The sequence below is a fragment of the Crocodylus porosus genome, unplaced genomic scaffold (assembly GCF_001723895.1).
Source record: "Crocodylus porosus isolate Cpor-Errol unplaced genomic scaffold, CroPor_comp1, whole genome shotgun sequence".
In the NCBI taxonomy this organism is placed as follows: domain Eukaryota; kingdom Metazoa; phylum Chordata; order Crocodylia; family Crocodylidae; genus Crocodylus; species Crocodylus porosus.
Genome location: NW_017728925.1, coordinates 1,769,785 through 1,796,054, shown reverse-complemented (window position 1 = coordinate 1,796,054; position 26,270 = coordinate 1,769,785). Strand labels below are relative to the sequence as shown.

The 26,270-nt window shown below is 40.7% G+C and overlaps 1 protein-coding gene across 3 annotated transcripts in view; it reads left to right on the top strand.

Annotated features, from left to right (window-relative positions):
• Positions 1 to 26,270, top strand: part of PNPLA7 (patatin like phospholipase domain containing 7) — a 257,027-nt gene that overhangs the window by 207,052 nt on the left and 23,705 nt on the right. For all 3 annotated transcript variants that reach the window (XM_019540522.1, XM_019540520.1, XM_019540521.1), the window contains exons 27-32: positions 3,031 to 3,187; positions 13,940 to 14,056; positions 18,029 to 18,098; positions 21,538 to 21,654; positions 24,606 to 24,754; positions 25,910 to 26,062. In XM_019540522.1, coding sequence (XP_019396067.1) covers positions 3,031 to 3,187; positions 13,940 to 14,056; positions 18,029 to 18,098; positions 21,538 to 21,654; positions 24,606 to 24,754; positions 25,910 to 26,062 — 763 coding nt within the window. The remainder of the gene's footprint in view (positions 1 to 3,030; positions 3,188 to 13,939; positions 14,057 to 18,028; positions 18,099 to 21,537; positions 21,655 to 24,605; positions 24,755 to 25,909; positions 26,063 to 26,270) is intronic.

Below are 26,270 nucleotides of genomic sequence, written 5' to 3'. Positions count from 1 at the left end.
AGTTGCATCTAATTTGTAATCTGGCTTGCCACATTGCATACATATGTGCTTGTCTTCAAATGACATTTTCATATTTTGTTTATTATCAGTTTTGCAATTTCTTCTTGTATTAGAGGACTCTGACAAATACCAGTGGCATTTCTCTCTGGGAATTGAGAAAAGAATCTGGATTCATGATCAGGAATTTTTATGCAAAATCTTCTGTCAATAAGGCCAAGATAGTACTACTCTGATCCCATGTCTTTGAAACCCTGAACTATATTCAGGGGCTGAATAATGTTTTGAGGAGGTAAGTTTATACTGCAAATATATCACTAGTTGCTCTAGCCCTTCCCCCCAAAAGGGCATGATTTAACTTGGAATTATTGTTATTGGGGAAAGAAAAAATAAAACTTTGCACCTAAAAGTATCTTGTAAATATGAACCTGGTGAGGTAAGAGCAATAAATAATAACATTGCAGCCCTGCTGTAGGGAAGGTGAAACATGGGATAGTCAAGTCAGTAACTTGATCTGGCCAAGATAGCTAGTGAGTAGGCAGAATTAAAACGTGTGCAGAAGTGTCCTACTGTGACACTTCTGCTCTAACCCTTAGGCTCACTTCCCCTCTCACTTGAAGGACAGTCATTCATTAGGGATACTCTTTTGGATAAACCCATGGAAGCTCAGTGTACGAGAGAGAAAGGATATTTTAAGTTATACACAGTGTTATATGCACTTGTCGTTGCGGGGAATAATGTATAAGATCTGAATAGAGGAAAAGCATTGTTGAATTGGACACTTACAAATTGTGTTTATATTAAAGATAGCTGCTTGGGAAGTGCATAGACCTTCTGTAGTATACATGTATCCTGTACTTATCAACAATACTGCTGGTCTGATTTCTAGCAATAACACTATGCACTGCTCTCATTGATCTCAACAGAAGTAATGAGTAATCAGCAACCCTGAATGTCCAGGAAAGCAAGGTGTTGCTAGTGCTCATCTGTACTGTACACGAACAGCACTGTAAATCTGTGTAGTTTTGGTACAGTCTGCACATTGGTCATGTTGCACATTTACACTATCATGCATCACTTTCAGCATTGCCCTGGCACCATATGGCTTCTCTGTGAAATTATGTCTGATCCTACAAGAGGTACGCTATCACTGCCTTGCTTGCATCTGTATTTTTTTTCATTACCATTGTTAATTGTTAGTAGATGGCCTTGCTCCTGACACAAACTTTTACAGTTCTCATGTTAAAACATACAGACTGCCCTCTCTGGAGATGCATATTTCTGCATGTGCATGTGTGTGCATCCATGTATGTATACTCTCACACATGCGCATGCTCACACATGTAAAGAAAAGTAAAAATAATCATAGGTTAGTATGGATGTGTTTAAATAACATCTCTGTGCACACATGCACATGTACATGCATGCACATGCGCGCACACACAGGGGGACAGAGTATATGCGCATATGTAGGGCAATGCTGTTGTCTTAGCGAGCGTAGTGGAATGTGTGCTGCTTGGCAGACTGCCTACTCCTGCATGCAGCTTCCTTTGGCAGATTGCCCTTGCTTACATGTGCTGCTGCTTTGTGAAGAAGAGGCCAGCAAAAAGCCAACTGTTGAAGTTTCACAAGGTTTGTTTTTTTCTTGTATGGATCAATTCAGTCTTAAAGTTGCATTTAGGCTTTTTCTTCTGGATGGTCAGGGATTGGAAGCATCAGCTAGCAAGCCTCATGTGAATTAAGCATTATTCGAATTGGGAGATTGCACACAATCCCCTTCATAGCAACAAAGCTCACCCTCCTTTCATTTTTCTTTGACATACCCTTGCTTGAAAAAGATGCTTCTAATCCTGTTGCTGCTTTAGCAGTTAGTTAAAGTGTATTGTCTTAGTGTAAAGGAAATCCCATTTGTATCGTTACCTGGGTGCTCTTCATTGTAGGGCAGAGCGGTGGTGAATCCTACTATAGAAATAATAACTATTTTATTTATTTAGTGTTCAAGAGCTCAGGACAGTGTACGGCAGAGGAAACCACTTTCAGAAGAATAGTCTGAAACTACATTCTTTGTATGTGCATACACACACAAACCAATGAGGGGTCCAGTTGTAAAGGCTTGTAAGGGAAGGAAGGAGATCAAGGGCCAGCAGTGCCTTTCTAAGTGCGCTGTTTGAGAGAGAGAAGCCTTAACTTTCATATCACATTGATTTAAATATGTTAAAGACATAAGCAGGAAGCAGGTTCCACAATGTAGGGTTCACTCCACAGGAAAAGCATTGTCATTTGCTTATTTGAGACCTCAGGTTGAAGCACAGGTCTGCAAGCTCAGAGACTCATTGCTATCAGGCACATAGGGCATCACCTACCCAAGAAGAGTGAAGCAGGGACAGAATTCAGGGAACTGATAAATGGGCTAACTTCTGCTCTTGGTTATTTCAGTAGAAATCCAAAATACATTTACACCAGCATAACTGAGTTCAGAATCTGCATCTCAGCACTTCAGCAGCTGGCAGGGATTGCTGTAGATGGAAAGAATGAAATCTGTATAGCGTGAGCAAATGACACCGAAGGAGCATCTGACCAGTTGTTTGCAAGTATTTATAGGATGTAAACATCAAGGAGGAAGAGGATTTATTTAGAGTGACCCAAGGGGCAGTGGGAGGATTGGGATGAAATTGAGCAAAGGAAGTTTTTACAACTGTGAGATTTATAGACTGTAAAATATTCTCCTCGGGGAAGTGGCACTCATTTCATCACTTAGGATATTTAAAGCTATATTGGACAAAGCTCTTGAAGTTGTAGGCCATAATCCTGTATTGATAAGAGGCACAAGATTAATGCCCTCTCTGTTTCTTAATTCCTTTTTCTTACCTTGCTGTCACAGACAGTTTGTATACATGCATAGAAGATGTGCTTTCTTGACTGATTTTCTTCCTTTGAGGGATAATTGTTTGTGTGTGATCCTTGTAACACCTGTACTTGTCTGATCATGTGTTGTTTGTTTTGTTTGTTTTTTTTCCCCTTCCTACTGCACAGAGGGTGTTCCCAGGTAGGGATTATCAGGGCACTGATTGAAGCAGGCATCCCAGTGGATATGATTGGAGGAACTTCCATTGGTGCTTTCATGAGTGCTCTGTATGCTGAAGAGCGCAGCTACAATCAAATGAGGATCAAAGCCAGGCAATGGGCAATGGTAAGACCATGGAATATGTGTCCAAGTATTCCTTCCTGCTTCTAGTATAGTTTATACATTAGTCATAGTACATATGTCAGCAGAGAGAGCAGTTCAAAGTCAGAATGGTGTGTGTGTGTGTGTGTGTGTGTGTGGATGAATAAGAAAATTTAAATAATTCTTCTACATTTAATTTAGCAATTAGTGATGAGAGGCTGCTGATGGTTATGCACAAGCTTACAGTCCTGTGGGGCATGAGACGCTATGGGGGAAGAGTCTAGGATGTTTCTTACAGATAGAGCTGCTGCCTGTTGGAATGTTTCTCTAAGATTCCCATGAGGCACATCAGCAGTTCTGTACAGAGCTAACCTCCATAAATCAGACAGCTAGTGTTTTTATTTTTTAATATATTCACCAAATCTAAAAAAATGGAGTGCTCTTAGGGCTTTCTGCCTGACTTGATTATCTACCCACAGGCACAAGCATGCTTTATTATAAATTTATACTTCATCAGTTGTCCAGATGCATTGGTCCTCTGCTCTGCCCAGCAGGCCACCTTCTCCCTCTGTCCATGACTTTTCTTTTTCTCTCTTTTTACTGTTATGTTGAAGAAGCTGAGGTAGTTTTGAGGTGGGTGGTGAGTTGAAGAAGAGAACAAATTAGTACTTTTTTATGCAGCAAGTTTAGGCATAGTACTAGAGCTTGAATATAAAGGGAAGCCTCCAAACCAGTAAATGAAAACAGGCAGTATCTTAATAGCCCAACAGGCATCCAGGCTGTCACTACAATCTTGACAAGAATTTGACACAATGATCTCAGGATCTTTGCCTAATGCAGGAGGCAGAAATAAGAGAACCCTCCATGTCCTGGAAAACCTTTGAAAGGCATTTAGAAAATATAGATGCTGAGATTCTACTAAAGAGGCAAAGTAAGTTAAAAATGATAGCTGAATAAAAAACAAAGCCACGTGATTTCAGGGAACTGTAAGTACTTAAAGGTTACCACCAGTTTACTGGCAGTTTAGGTCTATCTGGGTTTTTGAGGACTGCAGGACTCATGCTGAGTTGCAGTGTATATTAGAGATGTTATTTGAACAAGTGCATATTAGCCTATGAGTATCTTAACTATTCTTTTTTTGTGTGTTAAGACACTTTCTTTCCAAGTCTGAACAAATGTCTTTCTGTTTGCATAACTTTTTTTCTCTTTCACTCTCACATGCTTTCGTCTTTTAAGTGGAAGTGATTGATTGAGGTAATAATTCTATAAATTAACAAAAAATATCAAAAGTGAAATGTAGTTCTGATGTTCCAGGTTATAGGTACTGGATTGAGAAGGAAAATAGTGACTTAAACAAATTTCACGTTTATATATATTTTTTTAAGATAAACATAGCTGTCAGCGTACTGCTTAAGTTTGTTATTTTTAATTTGTATGGGGAATTAATTATTCTATTAATAAGATGTTGAGAGAAGAAATTTGCATTAGTGCCATAGCATTAGCAACAATTGACTGGTTGTAAAAACTTTGATTATTTTCTGGGATCAGCTAATTATAATCTGATTTTTTTTTTTTTTTTCCCCCCCCATTTATTTGAACATTTTGCACAATAAACTCCCCGTGTCCACTTTGACTTTTTTTCTCCAAAGAAAAGGTTAATGACCTGATAACATTTCTAAGCTGGACCTGAGCAGGTTGCGGTGGGGGGGAGGGGCGTGAATGTGAACAGGATGGGATTCAGTACTTACAAGTGCAGGGTACTGCACTTGGCCAGTAAGAACCAGCAGCATACTTATAGGTTAGGGGACTCCCTTCTCGAAAACAGAGTGGCAGAAAGAGATCTTGGAGTCATTATTGATTCCAAAATGAACATGGGCTGCCAATGTGAGGATGCGGTCAGTAAGGCCAACCGCACATTGTCATATATCCACAGATGCATCACAACCAGAGCCAAGAATGTGATCCTCCCCCTCTATGCGATACCAGTCAGGTCACAGTTGGAGTACTGTGTCCGCTTCTGGGTGCAGTACTTCAGGAGGGATGTGGACAGCATGGAGAGGGTCCAGAGGAGGCCACTCGCATGAGCAGGGGGCAGCAGGGCAGACCCTACAAGGAGAGGCTATGGGATCTGAACCTGTTCAGCCTTCACAAGAGAAGGCTGAGAGGGGATCTGGTGGCCATCTATAAACTTACCGGGGGGAATGGGAGCGACCCTGTTCCCCCAAGCACCTTCCGGAGTAACAAGGAATAATGGCCATAAGTTGTTTGAGAGCAGGATCAGGCTGGACATTAGAAAGCACTATTTCACAGTCAGGGTGGCTAGGATCTGGAACCAACTTCCAAAGGAAGTGATGCTGGCCCCTACCTTGGGGGTCTTTTAAGAGGAGGCTTTACAATTACCTAGCTGGAGTCATATGAGCCCAGTATTCTCTCCTGCCCAGGGCAGGAAGTCAGACTTGAAGATCTACTTAGATCCCTTCTGACCCTACATCTATGAAACTATGGATTGAAGCTAATGGTTCCTTTTAAACTTTGTGAGACTCAAATAGGGAGATAAGGGACATCTGGAAAAGGCATGTTGCAGATATACCCATAATAATATGCCTTTTGTATCTAACTTAGAACAAGCTGTGGGTTGGGATGCATTTGTCATAAGAGTCATGACTGCATAAATAATAATTGGAATGGTATGTTTCGGTCTTAGGCACTGTTTGTGTGCAACCCAAGTGACAAACGTTCCTGGCCTCGAGGCTGTAATTTATTATAGTTTTATTCTCTGTTCTGTTCATTATGTCACAGCATCTGATGAAGTGAGGTTCAGCTCATGAAAGTTTGTGCATTTTTATATATATAATTATCCTCTCCCTCCCTCTCTCTGTCTCCTTTGATTGGACATTTGATGAAGTGAGCTTGAGTTCACAAAAGCTTATGCTCTGTACATATTTTTAGTTAATCTATAAGGTACATAACTACCCTGGCTTCAGACTAACATGTCCAACCAGTAGGGACGTGCGAAGCTTCAGGTGGTGATTCGATTTGGAGGAGATTTGGTTTGATGCAGTGGTCAAATCTCCAAATCTGAATCAAATCAGGGGACCATTTTAAAGGTCAGAATTGATTCAAAGCTCTCCACATCTTTGGCAAAGTTTTGGAGAACGTTGATGATTCAGGCAGTCCCTGGTGGCTGCAGCAGGGAGCTGCAGGTGACTCCAAGGTGGTAAGTACTAGGGGTGGGGGAGGGGACCATGGGGGAACCTCTGCCAGCCCCACCATGGCTGCCCCCCTGGTGCTTCTTTTTAAAGAAAAGCCCCGGTGCTCACTGGGTGCTGCCAGGCAAGGGGCAATCCCTGCTGTCCCCCACTGCCCCACGCTGCATAAAGGGTTCTGTCCCAAGGCCCCCCCCCGCCCATGGGTGCCCTGCCCAGGCCAGCTCCAGCCCTTTAAGAAAAAAAAAAAAAGAGAAAAGCCCTGGTACTCACCATTCCTGCAGCAGCTTAGGGACTTTGGAGGCTCATGTAGAGCCCCCACATGGCATGGGGCAGTGGGGATCACCCCCTGCCAGCAGGAACAGTGAGTCCTGGGGGTTTTTGGGGGGTTTTTTTTTCTTCAAGAGCTGGAGCTGGCTTGTGCGGGGAGTGAGGGAGAGTTGGGGGCTTGTGCAGAGCCCCCCATGCAGCATGGGGCAGTGGGGGCAACAGGGATTGCCCCCTGCCCAGCAGTACCTGGTGAACCGCAGCTTTTTTTTTTTTTTTTTTCTTAAAGTGCTGGGAGCTGGGGCAGCCATTGCCAGGCTGGGAGAGTGGGTCGGGGGATGGGCCTGGCTTGGCTGATTCAGAGATTCATCTGAATTGAATTGGGACAGTGATTTGAATGACTGAATTGAATTGCTGTTCCTCGAATCAGCCAAATCCGAAGCAAATACTGGTCACTTCGAACAGGCCCACTAACCAGCTCTCTCATTTGAATGGATAAACACTTTTTAATTTTTAGCAGACATCAGGGGTTCCTACCTTTTTTGAAATTCATACTCAGTTACTTCCAGCAGAATGAGTTCCTTGACCTGCATAATGAAACCCATAAAATTCCTCAAATCATTTTTTCCTTCCTTGAAGGACTGTAGTAATCTTAGTCATCCTTTGGCTCCATTTTTGGCTTTTAGCTCTTCCAGTCTTTCCTATTCTAACCGTGCAAGTATTTCACAGTGTTCGGTGATCACTGAAGCAGTTGGCTTTAGAGGAACATCCCCAGAGGGATGTGCTGTTTTTTGGAATATGTGAGGGAGTTACGAGAAGTTGTGAACAATTTTATAGTTTAATATACTGTTCAATAACTTGCTATAAATTTTTTAAATGTTAGCTCAAAGCTCAGTATTTTTGGAAAGTTAAAATTCTGGGCCTCTCAGCAGTTGTGTCCTGCATAAAGGACTACAAACACCTTTGAATTAAAATAGCACACAGCACAGCACCTTTTTAAAAAGTCAGTCATGTTTATGCATGTAACATGGTTATGGCTGCTCTGCTGTGGAACAGTGATACTGCAGTCTGTGAGATGCTGTATATGTGTCAAATGCCATTTATCATTCAAATTAGATAGTCTTTTAACTTGTTTATGTAGATTTATTCTGTTTTTATTAATGCACAATGTCATATCGTATTGCATTGGTGCCATTCTATTAATCAAATGTGGACTGGCCATACTTTCTATCCAGAACTGTCTTATGCCTGGAGCAAATAAAAACTAGGAAATAAAACAAACCTCAAAGTACAGATTGCATCTTATTATGAAAGTACAGAGTTTTGAGGATTTGCTTGGCATTTTTATAACCAGTCTGACAAACACCATTCTCTCTGTAAAATAGCAACTATCTGTTTTTTGGGAAGATTTCAGAGAGCAGCTAGGTGAATGGAGGCTAGTTTGTTTGCTGAACCCATTGCTGCTGATAGCTTTTGTTGAAATTAGATCCAGCAAAATCTTTTTTTGCTGTGCCCCATGAACTGGTGGAAACCCCCCATATATTCACCCAAAGTGGCTGACGGTTTTTAGCATTGTATATAGTTTCCAAGACTGGGTTTTCAAAATACTCCCCCACGAATTACAGCAGCTATATTTCAGATTGAGACCAATGACTGTGTTAATCATATCAGTAAGTCAAGTGCTGTTGGGGAGTTTGTGAAATGCCTTGTCCCCAAAGAGAGACCACTCATAAACCTATCACGGAGAGAAGCAACCTCAGAGCTTCCAAGTGTGGAAAAGTGAAATTGGGTACTGATGCTCTCTCCTTTGAGTCCAGGTAGCTAAATATTCAAGAATCAGATAGATGGATGTGTTCAAGGAGAAGTATTTGGGAGAGGAGCATTTCCCTATCCCTGTTATTTTATAAAAAACATTTGAGAGCCTCACTTTTATGGAACTGACCATTTTTCTGCTGTTCCAGTTCCCATTACTAGTGAAAGTTGCTGGTTAGAGGCTTTTTGTATGGAACCACATACCCTGGTTTTTGTAGCCTTCAGGGGAATAATTTGTTTTTTATGGCCTCTATTGTGATGAATTAAATACCTTCAACCTGTTTCTCCATCACCAAAACAAATGAAAAATGACTGCAGGACAAAAAAGCTTTTAGATATTTTTAGATATTGGCATCCCCTTGTAGGACGCTTGGGGGGCCGGGGAAGCATAGTTTAATTTGATGGGATCTTGGAATATAATACAGCTGTAAATAATTAGTTTTTATATGTTATACAGCACAGTGGTATGAAACTTGTAGACCAGATCAGTTATCTCTGTTTTTCCACTAGTTTTGTTGTCTCTAAATTTAAAAAACAATGTACAGGTTCCCACACACTTTTTAACTGAGAATAACATATCTGTATGTATTCAGACTAGCAATGCTCCACTTGAAGTTCACTTTACTGTAGAAGAAAATCTGATTTGATATTGTGTCCATGAATTTGGTAGTTAAAATATTTGTTATGTTGGAAGTGTAGATACTGAAAGAGCCATGACTAGGTGCTTGCTCAACAGAGCCTTGCATGTAGGTTCATGTATGCCGGGGTGGCCAAGCTGTGGCACACATGCCACAAGTAGCACAGGCAACCTCTGTGTATGGCATACAACAGATTTGGGAGGGGCCACAGCACAGTGGCAGATAGGGCAGGCAGCAGAAAGCAGAGCGGCAGATCAGGAAGGGGATCACAGTAGCATTCAAGCAGGGTTCAGGGCTAATTTGTGGTATGCCTGCCAAAAAGGTTGGTCCTCACTGATATGCAGATAGATCCTAATGGATAGTAAGAGCTGTTTCACAGGTTACTGAGGCTATTTCCATTTCTCTAACTGTCTTGGGAGATCTTTGCATCACAACCCATTGACCTTGTTGCAGGAAAAGAGCATTCTGTTTATTGAGTAATGCTGAAGTATCAGGATTTAATTTAAATCCACAGCCCTTGGAGGCCACTGAGAAGATGGAAGAGGGACTGAATGCTATGACATAGCTTGAAGGGATGTTTTTATGTTCTTTGATCAGTGCTCTTCCCTTGAAAGCTAAGTGAGGATTGCAGTGGCTAGCACAGATGAGTGTCACGTTCACTGGTTGGTGTTCACATGTGGTGTTTTCCTTGTGGGAGGCTCAGAAAACCATTAGGAAGGAGAGGATAATTAGTTAGTAGGTACAGCATTTTGTAAATCACTTCACATCCTACACTGTTTTATTTTGTTTGTATGCCAGATCTTCCTGTACAACAACAGATACAAGTACAAAGCCACGTAAACAAACACAAGCCCTAAGAAGATTATGTAAGCTTTGCCAAATGATGTTGGCATGCATGCCAGGCAAGGCTACAAAAGGGAACAAGAACTCCTTCTACTCAAAGGAGATGGAAAAATGTAACTATTAAGAAGTCCCATTGAGTGACACTGTGTAAAGCTGACAGGTAGTGGGAGCTGGCAGTCAGACATGAATAGGCAGCATTGTAATCGCTTCAGGTCTTTTGCATACAAGCCAAAGAATCTTTAAGGTGAACCATAGAGTTTTAAAAGCATCCCAGCATAGTAACAGCTTGTATGTAAACAAATGATAAATAACTCTGCCAACAGCTATGTCTTGGGATGTTGAAGGAGTGCATGAGTAGCTAACATATATGTGTGCATGCTCTGGTGTGGTTTATTGCCTTTGAGAGTTCAGCTCATTAATTTTAAATTGCATTTTTTAAATCTTTTCAAACCCTTTTGTGGGTTTTGTTTGCTGTCTTTTCTCAAGCTTCTTTCTGCTCCGACAATTAATTCAGGCTGAGGTGCTCTTTTAATAATCCATTTCAAGCAAAATTTGTTTTGCTTTCCTATCTTAAAATAAGTGGTGTTATGTTTGAGCTTGGGATGCTACAAGGGAGGTTTGAAATACAGAGTGTGTTTTATGTTGCAGTGGTTTACAAGCAGATAACATCACTACTCAGCTGTTTCAGGCAAAAATTATATTAATGTGGGGGTGGAGTAGAGAGTTCATCTCAGTCATTTCGAGTAAAATGCATTACCTAGATGTTGTAATTATCCCCAAACCTAGCATAATTAAGCTAAGAAATTTGGATATAACGTTATGCTTAAAAGGGATCTGCATGTCTCGAGTCTGGAAATTAGCATGTAAGGCACCAGTGGAACTTTAACATTGTCCTATAGTGCCTGTATGTACTTTTAAATAACTGAAAGTAATTACTTCAGCAGAGGCTGAAAAATAATGAACTCTCTCGGGGTGTATATAATCCCAGAATATCTTAAACTGAGTTTAAAGACACGTTTTCTACATACATGTCAATTTTTCCTCTCTGTCTCTCCCCATCATGCTGTGACTGCTAGGTTTGCTGCTGTTACCTTACATTTGCCTACTTCAGCTTGTTCAGATTTCTTTGTAATTAAATCTGTAAGTCTGGATTTCCTGCCTTTATATTATTCCTTTTGGGAACATTGCAGTGTCCCTGCAATACAGTTTACATTAGGTAACTAATACATAGTCTCAGCTTTCAACCCTTCTTAAATTAGTTTTTTTCTGTGAATGTCTTGCTTGCCTTGGTGTTTTCTTTATAATTATTAAAGTTGTACACATAAGCATTAAATGACAAGCCAAAAAAGAATGATCGTGACATTTCTAATAGTGTTAAGACAAATGACATCAGCTTTAAATCTTTCTCTTTTACATCTTTTCTCTTGAAGTCCATTTGGCCAGCCCATTCTTACTTTTCCTGGCTTGTGGTACTGATTTTGCAGTTGTTCTTTGTATCTCCAGAACAAAGGAAGTAGACAGAATATATTTCAGTTTTCTCTGTCTTCTGTTTATATCCTGGCACCAGTACCATGCACACTCACTCCCTTCTTCAACCCTTCTGCATCCTCTGTGTTCCACTGCTCTCAGTGCAATGAGTAGCTTTTGCAAATAATTTCTAGGATTAATGGTCATTGTTATTTTTAATAGATAGAAGTTATACTTAAAAAAGGATGAACAATGGCATTTATGCTTCTGTGACTTATGAAAAATTGCCATCTTTTCACAAGGCTGCTATCTTTTATAAGAGTTAAGATTGAGCCTGTTGTGGCTGTATACAAGTAAAAGATGTCCTCTTTCAGAATGGACACTATTTTTAGTGGCAGTGGAGCCAAGGGGCTCTCAGGGTAAAGTGATGGCCCCTACTGCTGTTGGTAGTATAGTAGGGATCCTATGAGAAGCAAGTGAAGGACGCTGTGTGTACCGTTTAGCTTCAATTTCATTAAGAACAGTAGGAGGTAGCAGCTGTTTCAAAAAAGGAGTTCTTTTTAGGATTGAGGAAGATTTTTATTCTTCAGCTTCTGTCAAAGGAACAATTTATCATTCTGTAGAGTAAGAATATTATAAAGAATTAATGACCATTAATTCTAAAACATTTCTTCCACTTTACCTTATGCACATAATTTCAGTGCACATTAAGTAAATGGAAAGTTTGAAGATGCTGCATTATTAAGGCCATTCCTAATAATAAATTTTCGAAATGTCCCATTTGAGCGTTAATTATTATTATTTTTTTTAAATCCCTGCTCCCTCTCCCCTCCTCCCTGCTGTTTTCATATAGAAAGTACTGCAGTGTTAGGAAGGTTTCACTGGGTGTGTTGCATATAACAGGCTGAATCCCTACTTTGGCTGCGTCCAGATGAACACGGCCATACAGTATGTGGTGCCACAGTCCCATCTGCAGCGCCACACACCGCACATTCAGGCATTCCCTCTGCTTGTACCTTGCAGCATGTTTTTTTGTTTGTTTGTTTGTTTTTAAAACCCTTGGAGGTCTTGGAGTCAAAAAAACTGTGTGGAAAAAACGGGACAGCACACGCGATGTCGGTGCACACCACCCAAAATTGGAGCTTGGCCGACTGGAGCCATTATCCAGCTGCTAGCTAGGTTCCTAGTTGCAGGAACACTGTGGCTACAGGTTTTCTGGTCCCCAGGACCCCAGGAAAGGCTGCTGAAGCCAGCACAGTTGCTGGCCCCAGCCTCCCCTACCCCACCCAGGGTAACTTGCTGCGTGCCAGAGCACACATGGCACAGGCATTCCCCAGGGACAAGATGTGCCACTCCTGCTTGTCCGTGGAGAGCAAAATGTCCGTGCTTATCTGGACGCAGCCTTTGAGTACAAAACCAACAATACATAACTTTGGAGCCATGACCGCTGTGTTCATAATTATATTTGGCAAACTCTCTTCATCCCATTTAAGCCTAAAGTAAGGAGTTGCATGAAGCTGACAGCTTTCTAAATACCATTTTCTTTGTGCTAAAGCTTTTAGACTGATTTAGGTTCCCTATTTAACAAATTTTGGATGACCTGGTTTTGAGGCACTTTTATTTAATACTTGAGCACACTCTCCTAAAGCTGTTAGGTAGTATATGCATAGAGACAAATCAAAATAATGATGTACGCTAATTTTTTCTTGTTCTTAAGCCATTACTAGAGTAAAAAGGCAGCTAGGTGTTAATTGCTCGTCATTAATAGACTGCAGTCATAGAGACCTGGTTGATGCAATAAAAACCTGTTAAAATTTCCCAGTTGACTACCAAAACCTCATTCATTAAATTGTATAAAAAAGATGGAAGGGAAAAGTTTCATCTAATACACTCCTATGTTCTTGAGAAAAGAAGGATTATTAATATTATGTAACTGAGTAAATAATTTTGAACTTAATTTAAAACTGACAAAGCAATTGGGAAGAGAACTTAATTTAAAACTGACAAAGCAATTGGGAAATTGCATATTTAGATACCTTGTGTCAATATGAGCCAGGTAATACAGATGCATGGTAAAGTTTTAAGAACTTCTTCACGGTAAGGGTTGCCAGAATCTGGAACGGGCTTCCAAGGGAGGTGGTGCTCTCCGCTGCCTTGGGGGTCTTTTAAGAGGAGACTGGACAAGCATCTGGCTGGGGTCATATGACCCCAGCGCTTTTCCCTGCCCAGGGCAAGGGGTCGGACTTGATGATCTATTGAGGTCTCTTCCGTCTCTGACAACAATGAAACTATGTGCTGTTTCTTAGAAACCAGATACAGAGTTTGAAGTTGTTTTTGATCCATAATACCTTCTGCAACCGTTGTTATTTGTGACTTACATTGTTGTGTCCTTTGTTTTTTAAAGAATTCTAGGTTGAGCAGAGTACCTCTCTTGTCCTCGTCGTTTTATTTTTAATGTTGGAAGAGAATGTCTTTTATAGTAAATGCTATTACAGTGCAGTTTCAGTACATGGCTCACTTGTACAATGTTTTTGTCCTTTTAGAATATGAATTCAGTGTTTAAGACCATTCTGGACTTGACGTATCCAATAACCTCCATGTTCTCTGGAGCTGCTTTTAACAACAGCATCAGCAATATCTTCAAAGATAAACAGATAGAGGTAACTTGTTTATTTGCCAAATGTATTTTAAAAAATGGTCTCGTTCTATTAGCCTGCATAAGAGAAACCTACTTCTATACTTACAAAGGAATTAGGGACTTTGGGTTGACTTTCTTCTGTATGCTGCAACTATTAACATAATGTTATGTGAGCCTGGGAGGAGGAATTGGTCTGTTGTCATTTTAATAGATTTAAAAACCACTTGTGATGGGCAAAATTTGTTTGGATTGCAAATAAATCCAGTTAGCAAGGAGCCTGAATCAGGACCATGTAACCGCTAAATAGTTTTGTCCTATTGCTTAGCTTGTCCAATCAGCTTTTTCTGTTTGTTTGTTTGTTTGTTTGTTTTCCCTACAAGACAGTTTCAGTGACCTTTTTATTGCCATTTGCTAGTGCTCTGTAAGCTACCAGTGAAACTAGTCACATCTGAAAAGGGATTTCATCCCTGAAAAATAAAATACTGTTTTGCTATACAGAATGAATAGGGCTATGAGTGAGCAGTTGTTCATCCATTAAATGGGGAGATTTTTAGGGTTAGTACTTTTAGTTTGTGTATTGTACAATTGTATTGTTGGTCCTTTAATAATAATTTGTGTTGAAAATGTGGTGTTCTAGCCTAACAGGATAAGCATTTGTCTGGAATGATTTAGGAATAGCTCATCCTGCATTGTGCAGGGGATTGGACCAGATGTCCCTTTAGACCCATTCCAACTCTACATTTCTAGGATATCACCAGGCTTCTAAACTTGGTTTAAACACTGTTTGGTAGGAAAATGTGTAGTATTTGGTGACTGGAGGTTTAATGTTACTCCATCAGATTAAAGTGAATGGAGCACCTGCTTCTGTAAAATTGCTCAGACCTTCCAAGAGATGCTGAGCACTATCTGTTCTCTGTAGACTGTTACAACTGGGAGGACCTAGCACCTGTAGGCCATAGGGCAAGTCAAGAGCAGTAAGCATTCATATCTGCAAATCTAAAGTTCTGTGGAAAGCACCAGTGCATCACAACATTTGAAATCTGGTCAAGGACATCCTGGGATAGACAGAAATAGTACAACCTGCCATAGTACATAAGAAAAGCATGCAAGATGGTACACCCAAAACCTAGTGCATACCTGAGAAGGTTTGTACAAATGTTATAATTAAGTAAATTTATTAATCAACAAATTAGGAGGTATATAGTATCAACATGATTGATCATGTGTGGACAATGGGTTTGACATGGGTGCTTCTAAGTTATAGAAAGAGTGGAATAGAAACACACTTTAGATTTGTGTTTAATCCTGCATTATCCATGTTGTGAGCCAGTTTGATCACCTAGCTGGTAGCATGAATAAAGGCTACACCAGGTTCAGGCTACTCGCTGAATAGACCCTGACTGCTTATTTGACCTGGGTTGCCATAGGACCTAACAGGTCTGTGGGGGCAACAGCAGCACCTCTTGTAAGTACAGTACCTGGTGAATTTCTCTTGGAGCCCAATTTTGCACCATTTCTCTGAAGAAAAATGGATGCTGGAATAAAGACAAAAATACTTAGGTCAAGGGGAAGTGCAGGCTTTGTTGAAATCCTTAGCAATACTCCTGTTGATTTCAGTGGGTTTTACCTCTGCTGGGGTGAAATTGCATACAGTTGTGATAGAGCATATTTCTTCCATACATAGCATTATTATTGAAGTCTCTTCTTTAGGAACTTAAAACTGTGACTCATTTGTGCTAAATGTGTAAAAAATACCCGAGTTTGTGGCATAAAGCAAAACATATTTGGGTGAGGGTGCGTTAGCTTTGCCCGTACCAGGTATTGTAAGCTGAATCCTGCAGCCCTGTCTCATTGTCTGAAGAAACACCTGTGTCAGGAGAGGTGAGACTTCCACCAAAAGTGAGAGAGAATAGTTTAGGGTAGCTTTGGGAGAAAAAGGAAGAGACTGCAGCAACTTTTACTATATATGACAGCTGTTACAACCACAGGAATTGACAGAGAGAACTGGATTGCCCCATTATCACTTCTTAACAGACAGACACATCGCTTGCCCAACAAACGGATGCAATTTTTCTTTGTCAGCACTTGTTAACTGGTTATTCTAGTAAAGAAACAGAGACTGGAAATGTGTACGGACAAGACTGGAAATGTTTAAAGAACATCTCTTAAATGTAACTGTGAAGCTCACATGAAGGAGCACTTTCACGTTGAAATCTTGCTTTAAAACAAGGGTTTGCAAAGTACCCCCAAAGTTTTTGGTACAGTATTTTGTTTACTCTTTAAACACTCTCCTCTACTGAGGCATCCACTTCTCATTGGTTATTGTTTAAGACGTGTTCTGTTGTCATTGGTGTTGCTGTAAAGTATCAGAGACCCAGAAGGGATAAATACGGATTTTTGCAAGCATATTCTTTGTCACATTACTGTACTCATCAGCTTCACTCTTGGAGCCTGTCTGCCTACCCAGCATATCTGAGACCCAGAATTTTATGTTCCAGGCCCTCAGCTTGGAGGGAAAGAATGGGAGTTGTGTGCTCTGTACCCCACTACCCATTGATTTCAGTGAGTCAGAATTTTACCCTTTTAAAAATAAAATTTCATGCTGCTGTGGTAGAGCATATTCCTTCTATATAGAGCATGTTTCTTCACTGTATATGGATGAAATGTCCTCTAGCATAACTGCATGGAATTTTAACCCAGGAAGGGTAAAAATCTGACCCACTGAAATCGATGGGTACTGGGCACAGAGCATGCCACTCCTATTTCATACCCCCAGCTGATGTCATAACAGGCAGAGCAGCACTAGCTGTCCATCAGCTCCTTCACACCACGTTTTGCTTGAGAGCTGGAGCTGGTATGTGTTTAGTTCATATGCCCTCATCAGTCTTCTCTATCATGGATAGCTTAGCTTAAGTAGTTAGTATTACTAATAGTAGTACCATACTTTCCAGGTTACCAGTATTGCCCATCTTTTGGGGTAGCTCTGCCTATTAATGGCTCCAGACCCACTACAACTTTGCAACAGGCATATCAGAAAAAGATTCAAAGACAATATGCAAGTCCTTTAAGAAAATAACCCGCTGATCTAGATAGCGGGTTTGAGTTAAGGTATCTTTTCAAGCAATCTGTATACTCCTCTCCAAAAGGGAAAGTGGGCCTTTTTTCCCTGAGCACCGTTAGATTAACTAACTGGTCTGTATTCACATTTTGAGAGAGAAGAAGGCATTCTTCATCTCCAGGACCTTCTCACAAGCAATTTAAATTGCTAGCTAAGTTGGAACATGTAAAGATCTCTTCAAGATCAAAATGACATTCTGATCCCCATCCTACCTTTTGAGAAACCTATACATGGTGCCTCCTGTCCTAAGATAAGAGCAAGAATTGAGGCTGGTGCCCCAGTGGTCTAGTCTCTAAACTGCCAGTATTCTGGACCGTTGACTCGAAAATTGCCATTGTCAGCACTGTTATGGCCACGTTCCACTGATATACCAGCAAACTTTATGTTTATGTTACCTTTTGTGTAACTATTGCCCTCTTAGGTGGCTGCATCTATTCTAGGCAAGTCATGGCAGCTCTCCCCGTTATACATTTGTCTAAGGGTACAAGAAATATGTGGGATGGAGCAGGAAGCCCATCTTTACAGAAAGCTTTCCAGCTCCAGTGCACTGGATGAGCATGTTTTTGGAGTGAACTACCCAACATATCTTGAAGAAAAGTAGCAGAGTAATTGTGGTGATAGTTTGAATATCTGTTGTGAGCCTCAGCAGAAAGAAATATAGATCTTCATCCCAGTTTGTTCAGCATAAAATATTTGCTTTAGTGCCAGATTTTTAAATACACCAGGCTTATGTATCTGTCTCCATCATCAGGGATTTGTATATAGCTTTCTGTGCATCAAGATGAAAATGTCTCTTCAATTCCCATGTTAGAATTGGGTTTCAGGTTAAGCCCAGGGTAACAGATGATAGTTAATTTGCCTTTTCCTATATTACAGGATCTTTGGATTCCTTATTTTACTATCACAACAGACATCACTGCCTCAGCAATGAGAGTCCATACAGATGGTAAGTTATCTGCAGTGGTCTCTTGAGTCTGGTGCAATGTCTCAGTGCAAGCTTTGGTTCCTGTATTGTTTCGTTCCTGCCCATCTTTTAAAATTTTCCTTTCTTTTCAGTGCTAAATGCTGAACATCACAACCCATAGTTGCATGCAGATAACAAGGGATTTTACTCCTCTGGGAGAGATTGCAATGGGTAGGATGATTCACTCCATGGGGAATACATTCATCAGTTGATACAACTGTAAAACTTTCAGTTTTCTATGAAATGCAAAAATTTATTGCATAAATAAGAATCAATTTTTAAAGTAGTGAACTTTAAAATAAAAACCCTTCTCAATATAGTATTGCAGTAATTTTATGTTGTTGCTGTGATGGTCCAGGAAATATGCGAGAAGCAAGAATTCTTGTGGGTGATATCAAGTAAAAGGTATAAAAGAAATTCAGGTAGCCAGGAGACAGGAGAGATCCAGTAAAACCCTGATAATGGAAGAACAAGATCATTCAAGAGGGTTACTCATTATTATCTTTGAAGTGCAGAGGTTGGTAAGTATCAGGTGGGTTGTAATGGACTGTGAAGTCATTGTCTTCCTTAAATCCCTTAAGGAAGAAATGAGTGTGCTTTCAAACCAGGGGGACCAAACTGGAGAGTGTTCCAACATGATTGCTTGTGGAGTAGCAAAGAGTTTAGCCACTATTCAAAAGAATGCTATTTCCTGCCTTGGCCAGATGATTTTCCATTTTGAAAAGAAATGGTGAAATCTGTGTGCTGATTGTTTGTACGGAGGCACTTCAGCCATTTGCTGTTTTTCTCATTAAAACTTACCTATCTGATTCTCACTCCTTCCTCTGGAAAATGGAATCCAGATTTGCAATTAAAAAATGATGTCATAGGAAAGTTTCTGTGTAACAAGGTGTTCTGCCCTATTAATTCTGAGGCCACTCAAACCTGTTCAGGTGTCAGACCCAGCTGGGAAGGGGCTCTGTCATCCTTCTGTTGTGTGTACAGCTCGGTTGGAAGGTAGCTATATGGAAGAGAGACACTTTGGTGTAAAGCTGGGGATTGAATGGAAGGGTATGGTCTTTCAAGAGAGAGACAAGGGGCAAAGTTTCTAGGAGCGTGGGAAGGCAGAGGAACTGCTTTGTTTAGGTTTGAGTTAATTTAAGAGAGCACTGGGAGAAGGGTATGAAAGGGACTTAGGCATTGTGCCGAGCTCTTTCTGGGCTGGTCAGAGAGTACACCAGCTCTACATTTCTCTAACAGTGAAAGCCAAATGGTCTCTTGAGTGCCAACATTTCTCTCATATGGATTGCTTTCCATTCATTGAAACATAATGAGTAACCACTTAATGTTAATTGAAATCGATTTTATGGTGAGTGTTTGTTCAAAACCAGGGATTTTATCTTGTGGGAGCTGTTCATAGAGGGGTCTCTAATGTCATAGAGCAGCCCATCTCTGAAATACTGGTTATAAAGACATATTATAAAATCAATAGGCAGCCTCTTATGAATGTTGGCTTCTGCAAGGACATCTTCCCTAGGCATTGTGCCAGTTTTCTCAATTCAAATGGCTGGCATTGGAGAATGAGATTTACTCTTTTAAGGGACTACTTTTTAAAGTAACAACAAAAGAAACCCTCAGCCTTTGTTCTGACTTGTTTTTAGATGGAGGGAAACGCCAGACACCACCTCCACCTTACCCATTGCTTTGTTGTATCCTATAGATGAAACATTTGGTTGTATCCTATAGATGAGACATTTATATCTCTCTCATAGAAATGAGGTATAAGCCAAACTTTCCCAATCTAGACATCCTAAGTAAATCTGCAACCAGCAGTAATGAATAACAAACTTTTTGTCAGCACTGATGCTAATAAGCATTAGTTTTGATTAAGTTACAGGTTAAACCTGCTGGTAAATCCATTCCCCACATAAAAGAAATTATTATTAAAAAACAAAACAAATTCTAAATGAAAAATTTCTTGCACCCCAGTGTATCAGCCAGGTGTGAAACATGCAGCACAAAGAGAGAACTTTGGAGAGATGAGCTTGTAGAGGTGATATGGCAACTCTGATTTAACAGTATGTAATGAATATATGCCCTTTAGTGTGAAGTGGTTTATTTGGAAATGCAAAGTACAAATGGCAATTTTTGGCAACCTTGTTTGGGAAAGGAATTACAAGGAGGACAAGATAGCTAAAGAAGAGCCTTAAAGCAATACATTTGGTAGGAATCTGATCCAGTCAGTTTCTGCGTGACTAAATCTCTCAATTTCTAAGAGGTTTTTAAAAAAGGTTATAATGCCTTCATTGTAGTACTATTAACAGAAATGTTGAAGAAACAACTAAGATTATTGCCAAGTACCAGCACTCTTTTATTGAGTGGAAATGTTTAATGGTTATGACGACGGTTATAAGGTGGATCCTGAGACCTTATCCAGTTTTCCTTAAGTATTTCTAGTATGATGTCAGTCTTGCAGCTGGTTATAATGTAAGCATTGTGTCTCGGTGAAAAGGCCAGAACCAGAAGGGAGGGGATTGTTTTGGCTTTTCCAGTGTTTGTTAGTTATTTTTAAAAAAATATCCATGCTCAGGGGTAGTTTGGTTTGCTACCTGAGGTGGATCATTAAGGTTCTGGGAGTTTCAGGTTTTGGTTTCTCTCTAATTATCTCCACTTGTACTCTGTGTACAAAGTGTATCTGGTAGGAAGGATCCAGTGCTATGCAGGGGATGGAATTCCCTGTGTTAGGAGAAGTTCATAGAGCTCTTTTCTTTGTTCTTTAGCAGATTGATGCTGCAAGTGTAATTTCTCTGCCTAAGTAGGTGGCTGAAGTTGCTGAACTGACTGCTAATCTGAATGATTTCAGAGGGTACATAGGTAACAGAGGCCAAGTTTCTACTGTATGATGATATAGCCTCATGGAAAAAGCTGTCACAGTTAGTAGTTTTGGAACTTTTAACAGCAAAGTATGGAACAAACTTGCATATCTTTACAGAATTGTCCTTGGAGCTGTTTAAATTCCTTAAACATTGGTAAACTTCAAAGGAGCAGGCCAAAAAAAGGTCCATGTATGATGTCCTGCTGATGAAGTATCTGCTGCATATGTTATCCTTTGCAGTTTAATGTTCTCCAGCTATATTTGAGACTTTATTCCTACCACTCATTGGTCCCTTGAAAAAGCCCTGTCCTTTGGTGCTTGTTGATGGAAGTTTTGATGCAACAGAAGAGTTTAAAATCATGGTTAAAATAAAATGTTCTTAATATTTTATTGAATTTGGAGTTGAGCAGTCTTTTTCCAAGCTGCTTTAGTAACAGTCTGTAAATCAACCCTCAGGACACCATCAAATTCCAAGAATCACCCAAATCGTCTAAGCCACCCTATCTCTGCTCATCTTTCTCATTCTAAATCATTATGAATGCCATTCCCTCTCTTTAATTCCTGTAGGATCTCTTTGGAGGTACGTCCGTGCCAGCATGTCTCTCTCTGGTTACATGCCTCCCCTCTGTGATCCAAAGGATGGACACCTCTTGATGGATGGAGGTTATATCAACAATCTTCCAGGTAGGGGTGCAACGAAGTTGTGTACAATTCACCGAGAAGACAGATGGTAAAACTCTGTCTGCAGAACCATATGTCTGGACACCATATGTTTTTAAAACTCAGGTAGACAAAGCCTTGGTAGTTGGGGACGCTCCTGATTTGAGCAGTGGGTTTGACTAGATAACGTCCTGAGGCCCCTTCCAACCCTAATTTTCTATAATTCTATGATTGCAGATGATTCTGATGTCAAAATGGTTATGAAGTTGCCTTGTCCTTTGGGCCAACTGTGTTTTTTGCTTTTTTTATGTGCTTTTCCAAGAAAGCCTTTTGTGATGGAACATTTATTTTCCAGGCATGTTTCAAAGATAACACTTCAGGCTAATTACTAGAGCATATTCTAATGTGTATTAGGAAGGAGGGAGGAATTAAATTGCAAACATATGGTCTGCCTCTTATCTTGAATTTATTGGAAGAACACAGTAGAAATATGAACTAAGTCTGACTCTGCAGTCATGATGAAACAGTAGCCTCTCTTGGTGTCAAGATGCAAACTGAGTTCTGTCATAAAAGAAAAAAAATCACCTAACGTTCAGTATTCTGTTGTTTAACTCTAGCAGGCTAATTTGTTGAACCAAGATTAAAGATTAATTCAGCTCAATGCCAGGTTTTACCTATTATAGTGTTTTTCCATTGTTACCTAAAACCAAATGAAGCCCTGAGATGTACACAGTGTATGTTTCTTTAGTTGCATTACCAAATATCTGCTTAGGAGAGAACGTCAGAGTTCTTGCCACAATATGCAGTAGTCAATATGCAGTGCACAATATGCATTCATAGATTTGTAGATGCTAGGGTCGGAAGGGACCTCAACAGATCATTGACTCCAGCCCCCTGCCTGGGCAGGAAAGAGCGCTGGGGTCAGATGACTCCAGCCAGATGCCTATCCAGCCTTGTTGTGATGGTATGTACAAACCCCACAGTCAGGACCTCCCATCACATGCCACCTGAAGCAGGTGTTGGGTAGAGTTGGAGGAGGTAAAAAGAGCCAGCTTGGGTCAGCTGGGAGCTGTTTGAGAGGGAGAACAGAGTGATTGGGAGCTGGAAACCGAGGAAGACTGTTTTCTGTTGGAGATCTTTTGCAGAACAGTAGGTCTGATGGAAGAGGACCGAATTGTTTAGCTGCCAAAAACTGATTGAAATGGTCCAAGCATATGCTGTGCAGAAACATTTATTTACTGGACATTCAGAAGATCATGAGAATACTAAGGAGTTTGTCATTTGAACCCTGAATGGGCAGGAGAGTTCATATTTCTTTGTGGTTATTCTGAACTCTGGGACTCCAGAGGGCTTTGCCATCTCAGCCTGGAAATTGTCGGAGTCCAGGAAGATCAGCTGAAAAGCAAAATGAAACGGTTTGAGGCGCTGCAACATGCAGTCTACAACTACAGTTTATATACAGTTTATATACAAATAATTTGAGAGTGCCTTAATGAAAAACCCTAAATTTGAGCAAACTAAATTATCAGGGTAATCGCAAAGGAAAACTGGGTTCAGATTTGGTAAAAAAAAAAAAACCCCTTTTGGCCCAAAAGGGACAGTACTACAAATACCCCTAAAATACTGGAGGAATTGACATCTGGCTTTGATACTGAAATCTATGATGAACTTCTGGAAATTGGAATGACTAATCTAGCTACCTTTCCTTCTGTCCTTCCTGCCAGACTGCATCCTGAGATTTTAGAGTGTTTGAAGATGATGTTGGGGTTTGAATCAAGATGGCGTGATGTACTGGCTTGCTCAGTCACATAGATGTAAGAGTTCAGTCTCTAGGGAGAGTTTAGTTTTGATCTGGATAAGCATCTCAACTAGTCCTGTGAAGGTGTGTGCCTATTGCTATGCATAACTGTTCTGGAAACCTCGGTTACCTCTGAATCTGACCATGGCTTCTCCTCAGACCCTATTCTGTGAGCAGTCTTCATCTCATTTTTGTCTTTTAGGGTTTCCTTAAAATCCTGTTCCTTAAACTGAAAGGATCTTGATTGCTGTGGCCAGGCCACTCTGCACCCCTACTCCAAGAAGTGTTGCCTCATCCTGTCACCATTACTAATTTCCTGCCTGTTTCCAAGTCTATGCAGAATTTTCCTCTTGGCTTTTAAAGCTGTTTCTGGACTGAGTTCATCCTAGCCTCTGATCTGTAGCTATTTCTGCACTTGCATGCAACTGTCAGCTGGTCATTTAGCCTTTACTTCTTCTGTGTCCCCTTGCATCTGCACCACTCCATCCATATAGCACTCTTCCTGTCTTTTGAGCCACAGAATTAGTTCCAGTATTTTTGCACTGTAGTGGCAGCGTACCCCAGCAAAAACATTCCCAAGTGTGCCCTGGATGCCTGTTCCTGCTTGCCCATTTCAAACCTGGAAATAGCACAGTGTGGCCACTGCAGGAGTGTCTTTGCTAGCTACTTGCAAGCATCCTGAAAACCAAAATCTCAAGAGTAGCCACTGGGGGACTCTTGGAGTGGTTTCACTGGTGCATTTCTTGCTTTGGCGTGGGAGCAGGGACTCAGGAATACCTTAGCTTGGGCATACTGATGCTGGCTCTAATGTATGTTTCATCTTTGTAAAAGTCCCCTAAGGCCTCTCTTTTAGTAATTACATTTACACTGGTGTTTCCAAGTGAGTTGTTAGAATGAAGAAGGATTCTAGAGAGAGTTATGACTAAACATTATATATCAATGTGAGGAACAGAATTAGAGTAGCACTATTTCCTGGTAAGTAATTCTCTCAAAATGTTTGTGCAAGTGTATAAAGGAAATGGTATGTAAATGAGACAGTTACATTGTATTGTACTGTGCAGCCTGTTCAGATCCTTGGCAATACAGGTCTCTACTTCCAGCTACCAGGACCAGACAAGTAAGCACTGTAGAAGCGTGGAAAGTTGGAAAATGATGATGTGGTTTTATAACCCAATAGCGGATGTTGCAAGATCCATGGGAGCAAAAGTGGTCATAGCAATCGACGTAGGCAGCCGTGATGAGACAGACCTCACCAACTATGGCGATTGTTTATCTGGCTGGTGGCTGCTGTGGAAGAGATGGAATCCCTTGGTTGAGAAAGTGAAGGTACCAAAAGCATGCGTTTGTGACAATTTCCAGAAAGTAGACAGGAACTGCTCATTGATTACCTAAGGAACAGGAATAGGAATTGATTGTCTGGTCTCTTGCACCTTGAGGTATAATACAATGCCTGTGGGTGGTAGAGAGCTAGACAAAATCCCAGCATGGGGGAAAATCCAGTGCTGTGGAAAAGTTCAATTGTCTGATGCTTGTGGAAGGAAATATAGAGCAGGGTAACCTTGATTTGGTAGGAGTAAAAGAACCTTTCATTGTTGAAATTAGTTTAACATAACAAGTCTTGATAAAGTTTGGATTTGGCTGATTTACAAATTAAACCCTGTGTACCTTTGCCTAGTTCACTGCATTTCTATCCCAATGTTTCTGAATGGCTGACTACACAGTTTTTTGTACTGGGCAGTAATAATAATTGTAAGATGTTTATATGCACAATAGACTGCTTCAGCCATAATTTTCCTCATCAAGTGAAACTGAGCAAGCTCTGATTTAATATTTATTTTCATCCATATTCCCTTACGTGTTTGGCGCTCCTGCTGTAATCCCTCATGATCTCCTACTTCAACAGCCCTCCTTCATTAAAACCATTGTCTATCTGAAGGCTAGGTCCTTGTGAAGCCCATTAATGTTGCTCTTGGGTCCTCCATGGAACTATGCAGGGCACTGTATCTCTAGTGGGTTGAATGTGTTGCTTCTGGAGTACTGTGGGGTTTCTCTGGGCCAGGAAGTAGGAGACTTGGATAACGAATGCCACCCAACTCTCACCTTAGGCAGCGTAAGGCACTGGCTATAGATAAGCAAGCTGATTAATTGATAATCCCCTCCCTGAAAGAACTCCATGCCCCTTTTGTCTTTTAAACACCTGTATTTCCCTGAAACTAAAGGCTCAGTTATGCTTGAACTGCAGATACATTCATTAGAAAAAAATTGCTTCACTGCCATTGATGATAGAGATTGACTGACTGTCTGCAGAGTGCTCCTGGGAGACTTGGGAAGATGTTGGGGTGTGAAGGCTTCAGCAGACATGTCTAAGCTGTTGAGTGGACTTGATGGATGGCCCACTTCTGGCCATTGTTAATTTAGAGCATATTGTGCTAATGAAAGTTTTGTAATTCTTTTGATTTGGTGTCTGGGGCTGATTGGCAGGTGCTGAACATGGCAGAGATCCAGACGCGTCTTGCTTACGTGTGCTGTGTGCGGCAGCTGGAGATGGTCAAGAGCAGCGACTATTGCGAGTATATCCGACCACCCATTGACAGATACAGGACACTGGACTTTGGAAAGTTTGATGAAATCTGCGTAAGTGAATCTTGTTAAAGAAAGCCCTGATGTACCACTCCTTCAAAGCATTTGAGTCTTGCAGTGATCTTTCATAGATTTCATAGACATTAGGGCTGGAAGGGACCTCAGGAGATCGAGTCCAGCCCCCTGCCCAAAGGGCAGGAAGTTAGCTGGGGTCATAGGATCCCAGCAAGATAAGCATCCAATTTACTCTTGAAGGTGTTCA